This window comes from Protopterus annectens, chromosome 8.part0 (assembly GCF_019279795.1).
Source record: "Protopterus annectens isolate FY-2018-M chromosome 8.part0, PAN1.0, whole genome shotgun sequence".
Classification (NCBI taxonomy): Eukaryota; Metazoa; Chordata; order Ceratodontiformes; family Protopteridae; genus Protopterus; species Protopterus annectens.
The window spans coordinates 1,827,837,071-1,827,850,101 of NC_056741.1; the positions used below are offsets into that span (position 1 = coordinate 1,827,837,071).

At 39.0% G+C, this 13,031-nt stretch overlaps 1 protein-coding gene across 2 annotated transcripts in view; it reads right to left on the bottom strand.

Annotated features, from left to right (window-relative positions):
• The window catches only part of COG4 (component of oligomeric golgi complex 4), an 873,278-nt gene that overhangs the window by 461,448 nt on the left and 398,799 nt on the right, over positions 1–13,031 (bottom strand). For both annotated transcript variants that reach the window (XM_044081315.1, XM_044081318.1), the window contains one exon: positions 976–1,109. In XM_044081315.1, coding sequence (XP_043937250.1) covers positions 976–1,109 — 134 coding nt within the window. The remainder of the gene's footprint in view (positions 1–975; positions 1,110–13,031) is intronic.

Genomic DNA, 13,031 nt, shown 5'->3' on the forward strand with positions numbered 1-13,031 from the left:
CTCCGCCCGACGCTTAATGGTGCATCTGTTGAATGTAGCACAAAATCGACAGGCCGAGACGTCGTGGTCTGGGCCTAAGCAAGGAATGCAGAGGGAATGAAAATTCTTATGCGGCATTTGCTTCCCACATGAAATACAATTGTTAACTTTGTCTGACATCGGTCTGAGGCAAGACAAGTTTCCCCAACGGGGTACTTAGCATTCAAGAAGACTTCGGTTGCAAAATATTCGTAATCTCAGGAGCTGGCCGACCGGCACTTGGGAACTGCTTCTGCTTCAGGCACCGCGCGGCAAGAAAGACTGAAGAAAATGGCGTCGGCTGGTTCTTTTATACCCCCTGTCGCACTGACGTCAGGGAAGAAGCGACGACAACCGACGCCGGACCTAGACTTTGGAATTCGGCTGACCGAGGACCCGCCTGACGGCAGGAAAACCTATCTGTTATGACTGCAGCTGTATGCACGATTAACATCTGCCAAACCTATTAAACAACATAAGCAAGCAACACACAGACATCTCCTACATCCTAAAGAAATGTGGCTCACTAGATAAAACACTGATCATTCAGTGACAAAGGAAGTTATCACCTACCTATGAACATAACTAATATATGCAGAATTATACTTCAGACTTGAGTTTATATTTAATTTAGTTTTACAAAATACAAATAAGTACAGGTCTCACTTTGCTTTGGGCTCTGCAAAAGCACGTCTATTGGACCCGATAGATGCTTTATCAGTGTGAGATGAAAATACCATCCAATACAAGATTTACAATTATTTGTGGAACTCAACACCAGTGTTTCAGAATACTAAAATCTGGAAGCAGCATCATGCAAAAACATATAAACAAAATTAAATATACAAGTGTTGTCAATACTATGCAAATAAATTCAGACAAGAGAATATGTGTGCTTCTTAATGTATACTAAAGTAACCTAGTTTGGTTAAAATGTAAAACAAAATATCAACTCACCTTGTTTCACATCATCTGTGGCCATAGAATCCCCAATTTCAAAATCAGAACTTATCCTCCGTTTTATAAATCGCAAGTACAGTTCTGCTCTGGCATTCATAATGGTCACTTCACCCAAAACTGTGTCCAGCTCCCTAAGGAAACAAGAAGCATCATTGCTATCACAGAATGCAGCAGAACATATTTCATAACTCAATGGATTTCCATCCCTGGCTAATCCAGTCACCCATATGCATGCTACAACCCTTGTGCTTCAGCCTCCTTCTCAGTCACTGTACTTTAGGGAAAAACTTGAAGAGTCCCTAACACTTGCCAGACATTGGTTTGGTACTACTGGCTCCTCCAACTTGAATCATTTGCCATCACAGGTAAACAATGCCGCTGACTCCTGTTCTCAAGTCCAAAATGAAGGACCACCTCATGAGCGACGTTACCTTTATTTGCTTTTCAGATTTACTGGAAGTGCTACAGACATGCTACCATGAAAATTGCTGATTATCTTCTGAGACTCTCTGTTCTTTGCCTAGACCTTATGTACTATAATAGTTCTACCTCAGCTTTTTTTCTTCAATAATAATTTTTGACTTTAAAATTTGATAAAAAAACTAAGGTAAACATCAACAATGACAGGCTAATATGCATATCATATACAATGAGATATGAACACAAACAATCTTAGTAGGAAACTTTCAGAGGCAAGACATTTATTTCAGGTGGACGAATTACTGAAAGCAATGCAACATGAAACAATTGTCCTTAGCTTGAGACTGCCAATGTGAAAATATTTAGAAAAAAACTAAGCTTTCAATAAATAAGGTGAAAGGGCCTTTTTCCATTTGTTATTCTCACCACATATCACATACATCCTTACTAATGAGAGGTTATAAACTGAACAACAAAAGAGATAACTAACTAGGTTTGATAAAGGAAAACCTCAAGAACTAAAACCTCAAAGTCTTAACTATAAGCCAAAATAAAAGCCAAGAAAAAAAACAAAGAAAAGACTAAACTATCCTATGTACAACTATTTACATTAGATGCCACTCCTATTTAAAAGCCACGACTTAAACAGTAGCTATAAGGTTACGAATGAAGGAATAAGGTAAACTAATTGAGGATGGGTTAGTTTAAAACAGGAAGAGGAATAAAGAAGGGGATTGGTAAGGAGTACTGAGGGTAAAGATATCAAGGGTTTGTTTATGGCCTTATGTAGCAGAACTAAAATTGTGTTAGTATTGCCTGAGGAAATAAGGAGAAGGGTTAGGCAATCGGAAACATACTTGCTGATCTTTGGATACTGATTAGGAAGTATGGAACCTGCGGAATGAGAGTGGGATTACTGAGCACAGAAGAGGATAGGAAAACTTAAGTTTTTTTTTTTTAATATTGTATCTATAAGAATACCCCAATATGTCTGAAAATAAATAATTCTGTTTGTGGGAGGATATATATTTTGTAGTTAGCATTCCAATATTTTCCTAGGAGATCTTACACTTATCTAACCAGTTTTTGGCTATGTAATATTTAATTTGGGCACAAAGTGTTATAAGAATATGTTTGGTAATGCTAGGCAAGTTATCAGGAGTGATGTGCAGTATTGCCGTTCCCCCATGAGAAAGTAGTTTTTTCATATCCTATTTTTTTTAAGTTTGGCTCTTAAAGAGCACCATAGTTTGTACAATGTCTTGCAACTTCAAAAGATATGTAGTAAGTCTTCATTTTCATTACGGCAGAAGGGGCAGCTTGATAGGTAAGTAGGATTAAGTTTAATACAGTGGGTGAGTAGCAAGCATTATTATTTATCATGATCTGGGTGTAAATTAAATTTTTGAAAGGGGTTAGTTTGAGTGTGTTTTTAATGGCAAGTAATTTTTCTTCCGATGTTATATTTTGGTTTTTCCTCTAACCAGTAATTATAGAACAAGAGAACCTCTTGGGATTCTATTGCGGTAATTAGTTTATATGCTTTAGAAAGCATTTTGTCCGTATAGGATAAGGTTCTTATTATTAACAGAGTTTTTACTCCTTGTTCTGCAACAGATTTCTCAGAAAATTATTTTTTATGAGCCTTATGAAAGGCCCAAGGATAACTTCATATTTCTTTGGTATAACCAGCTTTGATCTTATTTCAGTGATGTTACATCTGTATAGTTTATGTAGATCCCAAACTGTGAAGTCTCTTATTAAAGGAAAGTTAGCTAGATTTATTGGTTGGTTATTTAGCTTCAAGTTAGGATTGAGGTGGATGGCTGTAAAAATTCTAGCGTATTTATAAGCTGGAGTGTTTTTATTAAATACTGAAATATTTGTGTCTTATGTTTAACCTTAAGGCAGTACAGTTTTTTTAAATTTATGAAGGGGATACATTTCGGGTTGATGTTTAGGGAAGTTATCAGATTAAACTAGATTTTTGTCAATAGGGGTGAACAATTATGGATAGTTGGGTCATGATTGGTTATGTAGAGTATGAAATCAGGTAGGCCCAAACCTCCTTTATCCTTTGGTAGTGAGTTTATCACAGCTAACTCTTGCAGATTTAGGGTATCAGATGAATTTAGAAAGAGTAGTTTTCATATTCTGAAAGAATTTTTGAGGGATGCGCAAGAGTAGGGCATTTAATTGATACAGGATTCTAGGAAGAATATTAATTTTAATGATATTTGCCTTAGATAAGAGAGAGTGTTTAATATTCTTCCACCTAGAGAGGTCTTTTTGAATTCATTCCCATATGTTGTGGAGGCTGGTTTTCAGCATTTATTTTGTGAATGGATATAATTTATACCCAGGTATTTTAGCTGGTGTTTAGGTTTTATTTCGTCTTCAGGAAAGTAATATTCTTTGTGGCCAAGGGGGTTTATAGGAAATATATAGGATTTCTTCAGGTTAATGCTATAGTTTGAGGAGGGAGAATTTTTCTATTGTTTTTAATATTTTAAGGTAGTCAGTATTCGGGAGTTCAAAATAGATGTTAAGGTCATCTGCAAATACTGTAAACTTATGGTTAATCTTAAGTAGTTTAAGTATGTTTTTGGAAGAGATTCAATAATAGGGGTTCAAGGCATAGATTAAAGTGGTAGGGGGATAGGGGGCATCTTGTCTCGTTCCACTGGTGATTTTTACGGGATTAGAATTAACTTTATTAATAAATAAGGTTGTGGAAGCGTTTTGACAGAGTGTCTTTATTACGTTAATAAATTCATGAGGAATCCCAAAACAGAATAGTATACTAAACAAAAAGTTTAAGTCCACCCTATCAAAGGCTTTGCAGGCATTTAAGGTTAGTACATATCTGGGGTGTTTTATCTTTTTCTAAAAGATTCATCATGGTATCTAGTACCAAGTTAAGGTCATTTATCTGTCAGTTTTGCATGAAACTGAGTTGTTCCTGCGGTATTATGTGGGGAAGTATTTTCTTGAGTCTATTGGCCATGACATGAGCAAGTATTTTGATGTGTTTACTGCCATTCCCTAAAACAACTTGGCTGGCTTGAATTCCCTTAATCTCCTAAATTAACATCAACTTTCCTTTGCCCATAATCTCCTACTACTCCCAGACAAAACTCCAGCTCTGGTCAATCTACTAGGACTACAAGCTAAAACTAGACAACTTTGCTTTTGCGACAAAAAAATAATCAAGGTCACAAAGGCCAACAACACAGCAGGGGACTCCCAGACTTTGCCTGTGTAGTTAGGGAAGAGGCATACCCTACCTACTGCTATTACCTCAGCAGGCTCAAAGATTACAATTAAAAAACTCCTGAAAGAACACCTAAAGAGCACATGGATATGCATATGTTCCCCACCTGGCTGCCCCCCTCCTCTCCCACCCTCTCCCCTTACTCTTGCCCTCTGACTTCAGCTTCATCATCAAAAGAATGCAACTTCTCTAGCTTCCTTCTAGTTCCACCTCTAATTCTAACCAGAGTCAATACCCATATCTCACTGCTAGGACTCAACTATACACTACACTTTTCTCTTTACACCTCTACTCTTACTCTATACTTAAGCTACTTACTCCTCCTGCTTTTCTTACTTAACCTGTTATCCAATTTCCCATCTCTGTCTTCGCCTGCTACTATACTCCCTACTATGTCTAATCTTTGCTCTCTCTGTTGCTATAACTCCCTACTGTTGCTAACTTGCTCACAAGTCAACTGTATAAAGCAAAAAATGCAACCCCTATGGACAATGTTCACCATTATAATGCCTCAACCTAAAACTGTCAAAGATGCATTCAGTCTATGTAAATATGTTAAATCTTAAGCTTTAATGCTATGTTACACTAGCCAACGTTAAGTTCGGTACTATATAAATTTGAATGCTTCTGTATACACCTTATATTTTGCTTAAAATTTAACTGTGGAGCTTTTCTCCTTGGACTTCTGTTGAAAATGGACATGCATCCAGTTGGACTTTCCTGGTCATCATCATCATCATCAGTCCCCTTTTTCCCATTTTTCTACATGGGGTCGGGGTAATGTGTTAACTGTCGCCAACTCTCTCGATTCAGTGCCACACTCCTGCCTTCTTCAACACTCATGCCTGACTGTCACAGATCTTCTTTCACACAATTCATCCACCTCTTTGCTGGACATCCTCGCTTCCTCTTATCTTCTTCCCGTCTGTCCCAAATTTTCCTCACCAGATGGCATTCTACTTTTCTACACATTTGCCCAAACCACCGTAATCTGTTCTCTTTGATCTTTTCTGCAATTGGAGCTACTTTGGCTTCTGCACTTATATCCTCATTTCTTCATCTGTCCCACAGTGTGCATCCTACCACCTTTCTCAGGCACTTAATTTCCATCACCTCTAGCTTCAACTCTTCTGCCTTTACTGCCTAGGTTTCTGTACCATACAGTAGTACTGGTCACACCACTGTCTTGTACACCTTACTTTTCAGCTTCTTTGGCATTCTTCTGTCATAGACTACATCTGATACTCTTTGCCAGTTTGCTGCAGCCCCTCTGATTCTAGCTTTGACCTCTTCATTCAGACTACCCTTCTCCTAAACTACCCCTCCCAGATACTTGAAGCTTTTTACCTTTTCCACTATCGTCCCTTCTATCTCTATTCTCAGCTTCTTCTGATTTCCCCAATTTGCGCCATTACTACGGTCTTATCTGTACTTAGTTTCATCACATGTGCCTTCAGATTTGCATTCCATTCTCCTATCCTTTGCTGAAGTTCTAGCTCAGAGTCCGCCTGTACTGCCACATCATCTGCATACAGCAGCTTTGTTGATCCATCCCCGCAAACCTGTTTGCTAATGTAGTCCATCACCAGCATGAACAGCAGTGGGCTCAGAAATTAACCCTGATGTACACCCACTCCCACTGAGAACCCCTCTGTGAGGTCGAACACTGTTCATACTTGAGTCATTGGGTCTTTGTATAGCACCTGCACTAATTCTACCAAATATTTCTGGACTTCAAACCACCGCAGTACTGCCCAGATCAGCTTTCTTGGGACCTTGTCATATGCTTTCTCCAAGTCTAGGAATGCCCAGTTGGACTATATCCTCATCTCTATCTTCTTCTCAAGTATCCGTCTCAATCCAAACATCGGGTCAATTGTGCTGCATCCTGAGCTAAATCCAAACTGCTCATCTCCCATCATACATTCCACTACTCTGTGTATCCGTTTATCAATCACCCTCTCCAGAACTTTCATGCAATGTGATAGGAGTTTGATGCCTCTGTACTGCCCACAGTTGTGAATGTCCCCTTTGTTCTTGTACACTGGCACGAGTATGCTTATTCTCCAGTCATCTGGGATACGCCTTTCTCTCCCCACTATATTAGTACCCTCAGGAGCCATTTCTCACCCTATCTCACCCAGCATCTTTATCATATCTGCTGTGACCTCATCTGTGCTTGCTGCTTTCCCTTACTTCGTCTACAGTGGGCTTCTTTTTTTCCTCTCATCGTAGGCCATTTCTGGGGCAGTACAGCTTCTGTGGGGTTTTCTTCATTCAGAAAATGCTGGAAATACTCCTTCCATCTGCCTTTGATGTCCTCTGGACTGGTGAGCTGGTTGTTGCTGGCATCCCTTATGAAGAGTGTCTGACTATCTTCTTTATCTTTCTGTCTTTGCCTTGCAACCTGATATAGTTTATTTGTGCCCCTTACTGAGTCATTTTCCAGAAGTTGGTACAGTGCCTTCAATGCCCTATTCTTTGCTATTGCAACTTCTTTCTTAGCTTCTTTGCTAGCCAACCAGTAGTCCTTCCTAGCCTGGTCAGTCTTTTCTATCTCCCACTTCTTCCTGCACTCCTCCTTTCTTTTGATGACTTCCTGGACTTCTGCTTTCCACCAACAGCTTTCCTTATGTACCTTATTTCCATACATGGCTCGGCCACATATCTTTTCTGCAGTCCTAACACATGCTGTTTTTAGGTGGTGCTATTCTTCTTCAAATCCACCTATTTCCTCTTCTTGGGGTGCTAGAGCCCTGAGTAATTCCTTGAACTGTTGTACTTTCTCTCAAGTCAACTTCCAGGTCTTCAGCCTGGTCTCTGTTGACCTTAGCAACTGCTGTCTGAATGCACTCTTTTCCTCACTATCACAACTGTGTTGAGGGGCATAGGATGAGATTATGAATAGTGCCCTATCATTACACTGGAGTCTGACTGCCATGATTCTGTCATTAATTCTGATACCCCTTACTGTCTTCTGAAGCCTCTCTCTCAAAATTCCTGCACCATTTCTACCCTGCCCTCCACCTGGGTAGTAGACTCTGGATCCCAAGCCAAGTGGCTTTGCTGCACTGCCCTTCCATCTAGTCTCTTGGATACACAGGATGTCCAGCCTCCTCCGTATCATCAAGTCATCCACCAAGCTGCGTCCTGTCAGTGAACCTACAATTAAGGGTAACAATTCTCAGTTGTTTGGCAGGTTGATTGGTTTTAAGTCAACTTTCGCTCAACAGAGCTATCCCAGGTAACCCAGGCTGAGCAACTAGACACTGGCCAGCTAGTAGCTTACTGACCCAGGGTTGCTGGGCTTTATGGTGGGCACACACTGGCAAATATGGGCACATATACCTCTCCCACCATTAGCAAAGATCCCTGGCATGGATCAGAGTAGACCGGGTCCTCAACCCACTTATCACCGGCAACTACCCATGCCCACTTTTGGCGACATTAGTCAACATGACCAAATCACCTAAAGCCATATTTTACACCATTGATTGGCTAGCCCTGCCATGGCGCGCAGTATGTGATCAGTGTTCTATCTTGAGGATACTGCGCACCACAGTAGATTCCCAAAGCAGATAGTATGTACAACTCTTCCTCCTATAGGGCACCATGTAGAGTCTGTGCTGCTGCCCACAGCTCCATTCATTGGGGAGTTTGAGATGGAAACACACAGCATGTTTTTCAGACATGGGAGAAACCCCATGGAGAACATGCAAACTCCAAACAGGCATTGGTCGAAGGTCAGGATCGAAACTTGTATCATGTGCATGGGAGGTGAAGACCTTAACCACTAAGCCATCTGATCTCATCTGTTTCCTGGTCAACAAATGTAAAAGAAAATAAATAAATAAAAAATAAATTACGGCAATTGGTCTATAGTTGTAGGGGTTAGTTGGGTCAGAGTTGGGTTTGTGTATTAGAATAGTTTTTGAGTTATTGATGTATGGATCAATAATGCCAAATTTGATAATGTAATTATAAGTTTTTAACAAGACGTTAGAGACTGGCACAAATTTTTTTTTTTTTTTTACAAAATTCAGCATTATAGCCATCTGGGCCCTGGGCTTTGCTCATAGCTAATTTTATCTCGTCTACTTTGAGAGGGGCTTTTAAAAAAATTTGTTGGGTTTCATTTAGCTGTGGGATGTTAAGATTTTCCATAAAGCCCTTATACTGTTTGCGGTCTTCAGGGGTATGGAGATTATATATATTATCGTAGCTTTCTTCAAAGGATTTAATAATATCATAGGTTTTATGTCTTACCTCTCCTTTGTAGTTAATTTTGTTTTTGGGGGTCCATTTTTCACATTTAATGTGCAAGTGTTTTGGAGGGTATTTATGCCCATTCTGAATATTTGTGGATCAATTTAAGTTCATTATACGAAATGACTACTAAGATATATATTGATAGCTGTTTTTGTAAGTTTATCATGTTTCCTTCAAGTTCACTAAAGTATTTGTATTTTAATCTCTATGTCACTTATTTGCCTCTCCAGTTCAGTTTTGGTGTCATTATCCTTTTTTTTTTTTTTTTTTTTTTAACCATGAAGCTTTTTGTATGATAATACCTTTAATAACAGTTTTCAATGCAGCCCACTGTATACCATATGGGATGTCACTTGTTGTAAGGTCATTTTCAAATTGGGCGAATATATTTTGTAATTCTAGTACTAGTCCTCTATTTTGAATTACGTTTGGATTTAGGGTCCAATTATTATAGGTGGAGTAGGCTGAGTCAGTTTTGGAGATATTGATTCAGATATGTATTGTAGAATGGTCTGAGATTGATCTGGGGGTGTACTTAATATTTGATCTTAGACTGAGCGGAGTTAGTTTTTCTGAAACAAGGAAGAAATCAATTCTCGACTCGGATTTATGCCTTGCTGAGAAGAACGTGAACCTGTTTAATGAATTATCGTGTTGGTATGATGTAAAGGGGTCTATCAGGTTATTTATTTATTTTTATTTTATTTTACATTTGTTAACCGGGGGTGTCTGACTGTGCCGAAAAGGCCCTTTTTCAGCAGAGGCCCGGGGAGAAAAGCTCCACAAAGAAAAATTACAGACACATTTAGTTATTTAGACATGATCAGTGTACCCACAAATTACAGGAGACATGTTTTTACAGTGGTATGCGGCACATAAACAGTTACATTGCAGAGAACAAACAAAAAAATATTAATTTTAAAAATAAAGGTAATTAATAGATTTGCGGTATACAGCTGAAATTTGGAACATAGATAGAATACATACATAGTACACAGGTACAGTACATACATTGTAGATTAGCCAGTGTTTGTGAGTAAGAATGAAAACTATAATCAAGTTCTCTAGATTTTGTATGTATGTGTTATCCGCTTTCACTAGCCTGGGGAGCAATCATGGCACTGCCAACTTTCCTTGAGATGTTGCCTGATGAGGTCTTTAAAGGAGGCTTTGGATGATGTGTTTTGAATGCTTGTAGGGACAGAGTTCCATTTTGTAGCCACTGAACTACTATATAGTGCATCTCTAAAGCTATTGTAGCTGTTGGTGACTTCTAGTAGTAGTTTGCTTGATGATCTAAGAGGCCTTTTGGCTGAGTGATGTTGTACTAGGTTTTTGAGGGTAGGACACTTATTGCGGAGGTAATATATAGAATGACAGAGGCAGAGCAGATTGTACGTTAGGAGGTTGGGCAGTTCAAGCCAGTGGAGCTATCTCAAAGCAGTACAGTGATGAGTTCTATATGAGCAATTTGCAGCAGCAAAACGGGCAATTCTGTTATACCAGGCTTCCATTTTGCTTAGTTCAGTTTTGTTGAGATTACTCAGAATGGGAGGTGCATAGAGTAGGGTGGATAGAAGCTGGGAGCGAGCAATTGCTGATCTTGTGTTGTTGGTAAGAAATGGTTTGATACGGTAGCGTGACCCCAGTTTGGCATGTACTTTTTTAATAGTTAAGTTGAGATCACTATCAAATTTTAGGTGGGAGTCTATGGTTATTCCCAATAGCTTAGCCTGTGCCACTGGAGCAATTGGAGTAGCATTAGTGGAGTAGATAGTGAATTGACTGTTAGTGCTTTTGTTAGAACTGGTTATAATCATAAGTTGAGTTTTCTTTGGATTGAGGATAAGTTGGGCTTTGGTAAGGTAGTTTTCAACGTCAGAGAATGCTAGCTGAGTTGTTTGCAGGATGGTGGGAATGTTTTGTGCAGCACAGATTAAGGTAGTGTCATCTGCATACTGAATTATAGATGCATGCTGTGTGGAGGTATGGAGGTCATTTGTGAAGACTGTGAATAGTAGTGGTCCTAAGATAGAACCCTGTGGGACTCCTATACTTATGGGCAGCTGAGGAGAGAGAGAACTGTCCCATTTCACAGCTTGGTACCTGTCAGTTAAGTAGCTTTGGAACCAGGTAAGAGTGGAATTTGATAGATGATATTTGTTTAGTTCGTTTAGCAGGATTTGGTGTGAGACTGTGTCAAATGCTTTGGACATATCCAAAAAGAGTTGACACTTGTAGGCCTTCATTTTTGAGACGGTTTACTGTGTCTGTGAAGCAGAGGAGGGCTGTAGTGTTACTATGGGCAGGTCTGAAACCGTGCTGAGTAGGTGACAGGATGTTGCTGTCTACGAGATAGTTTAGCATCTGGGTATGGATGCATTTTTCTAGCATTTTGGCCAGGGGGGAGAGTAAAGCAATGGGTCTGTAGTTATTAAGTTCAGTGGAGGTCCCGCCTTTATGTATGAGTGTAACATAGGATATTTTCCAGAGTTTGGGCACATAGTTTTCAACAATTGATCTGTTTATGAGAGTGGAGACTGGGATAGCAATAGCATCTGCTGTGAGTTTCAAGAAATAGCTGGGGAGCAGGTCGGCTGCTGTTGATGAGGTTTTTAGTTTAGACAGCATGCTTTTGATTGAGGTGGTAGAAACTGTTTTGAGGGTAAAACTTGTATTAGTTTAAAGATATTTATTAATTCTTCTAGAGCTACTGTGACCCGCTGTGATTGCTTGGTGTCTTGATGCGATCTGCCCTTATTTGGATTAATTGGGGCATTCCAGTCCCCCCCCAACATAGTAGTGATTTAGGAATTTCATCAGGATGTTAAAAATGTCATAAATAAAAAGATGCTGTTTAGAAAAAGTATGGGTTTATCTAAATTAGGGAATGAGCTAATAAAATAACACCATCTGCCTTCGAAATCTGTTTTCGTGTGGAGAAATTCCCCCTGAATTGGGCTGTATATTATGGTAGCTGTCCCTTTCGAGGTTGAATTACTGCCACCCATTTTCTATTTCCATCATTGTCCCATTGGTCATTCATCAAATGCGTCTCTTGGAGAAAAGTTATACTGCTTTTACTTTGATATGAAAGGTGCATGGTTAGGTACCTTTTTTCCTGTCTTGAAGGCCCTTTATACTTCATTAATCAATTGTAATCATTACCTTAAATAGTTCTTTTTTTATTGAATGTAGATTTATTGGTATAGAGCTGGATTTCCAAATAAAACCATCATGACCTAAATTGTTTTGAGTAAAGAGGGCGACATCCATCTCCCTTATCCCTCCACTGGTGCCTATCCACCCAACCCTTTGAACTAAGAAGGGAATCTGAAGGTTGGTAAGTAAGCAATGTGACCTTTTTATTGCAGAGGTTTTATAGATTATTAGAGGGATGTAATAAGGAGTCCTAAAATTGTTCCAACTGTTGGCAATCATAATCAACACACACGTGCTCCGATGTTCCTTAAGATCATAACAGTTCGATGCTCTAAACAAATAATCACTTATCAGTGTTTTTTCCATCAAAGAGAAACAGGATATACAAAGAACAGTGTGTTTTAACATTACTGAAATTTTATCTTTACAGACTGAAGCAATGTATAAACCTTGAAATATTAACTGGCCATGTGTAAAACATGAAATATTCAAATTCAGATTATATAAAAGAAAAAAAGATTGTTTAGCGAAGAAAAATACATCAATTCACTGTCCAAATATCAGACTGAACACCAACAGCTCCTGCAAGGACATATAGAAGCGTACAACATATAGAACATCAGGGAGTTTCAGGATTGGGTACACATTTTGTTTTTCCGCCTTTTCCTCGCCTTCTTTTCTTTGTTTCCTCTCCATTTTGGGGGTTCCAGCTGATTAGTTGGACTAGAACAGAGGATTATTTCTTAGTGAGGCTATTTATATCAGCTTCTCTTAGGCACATTAAAAGATGCCATATAATCAGGTTAATTCTTTTCAAATTACTGTAAATGAAAACTTGTACATCAGTGCGATCTTTACTATGGTATTATCATCTATGTACCAATTCTTTTTAGCCAGATATGTTTGTGTTCTGTTATATATAGTATAG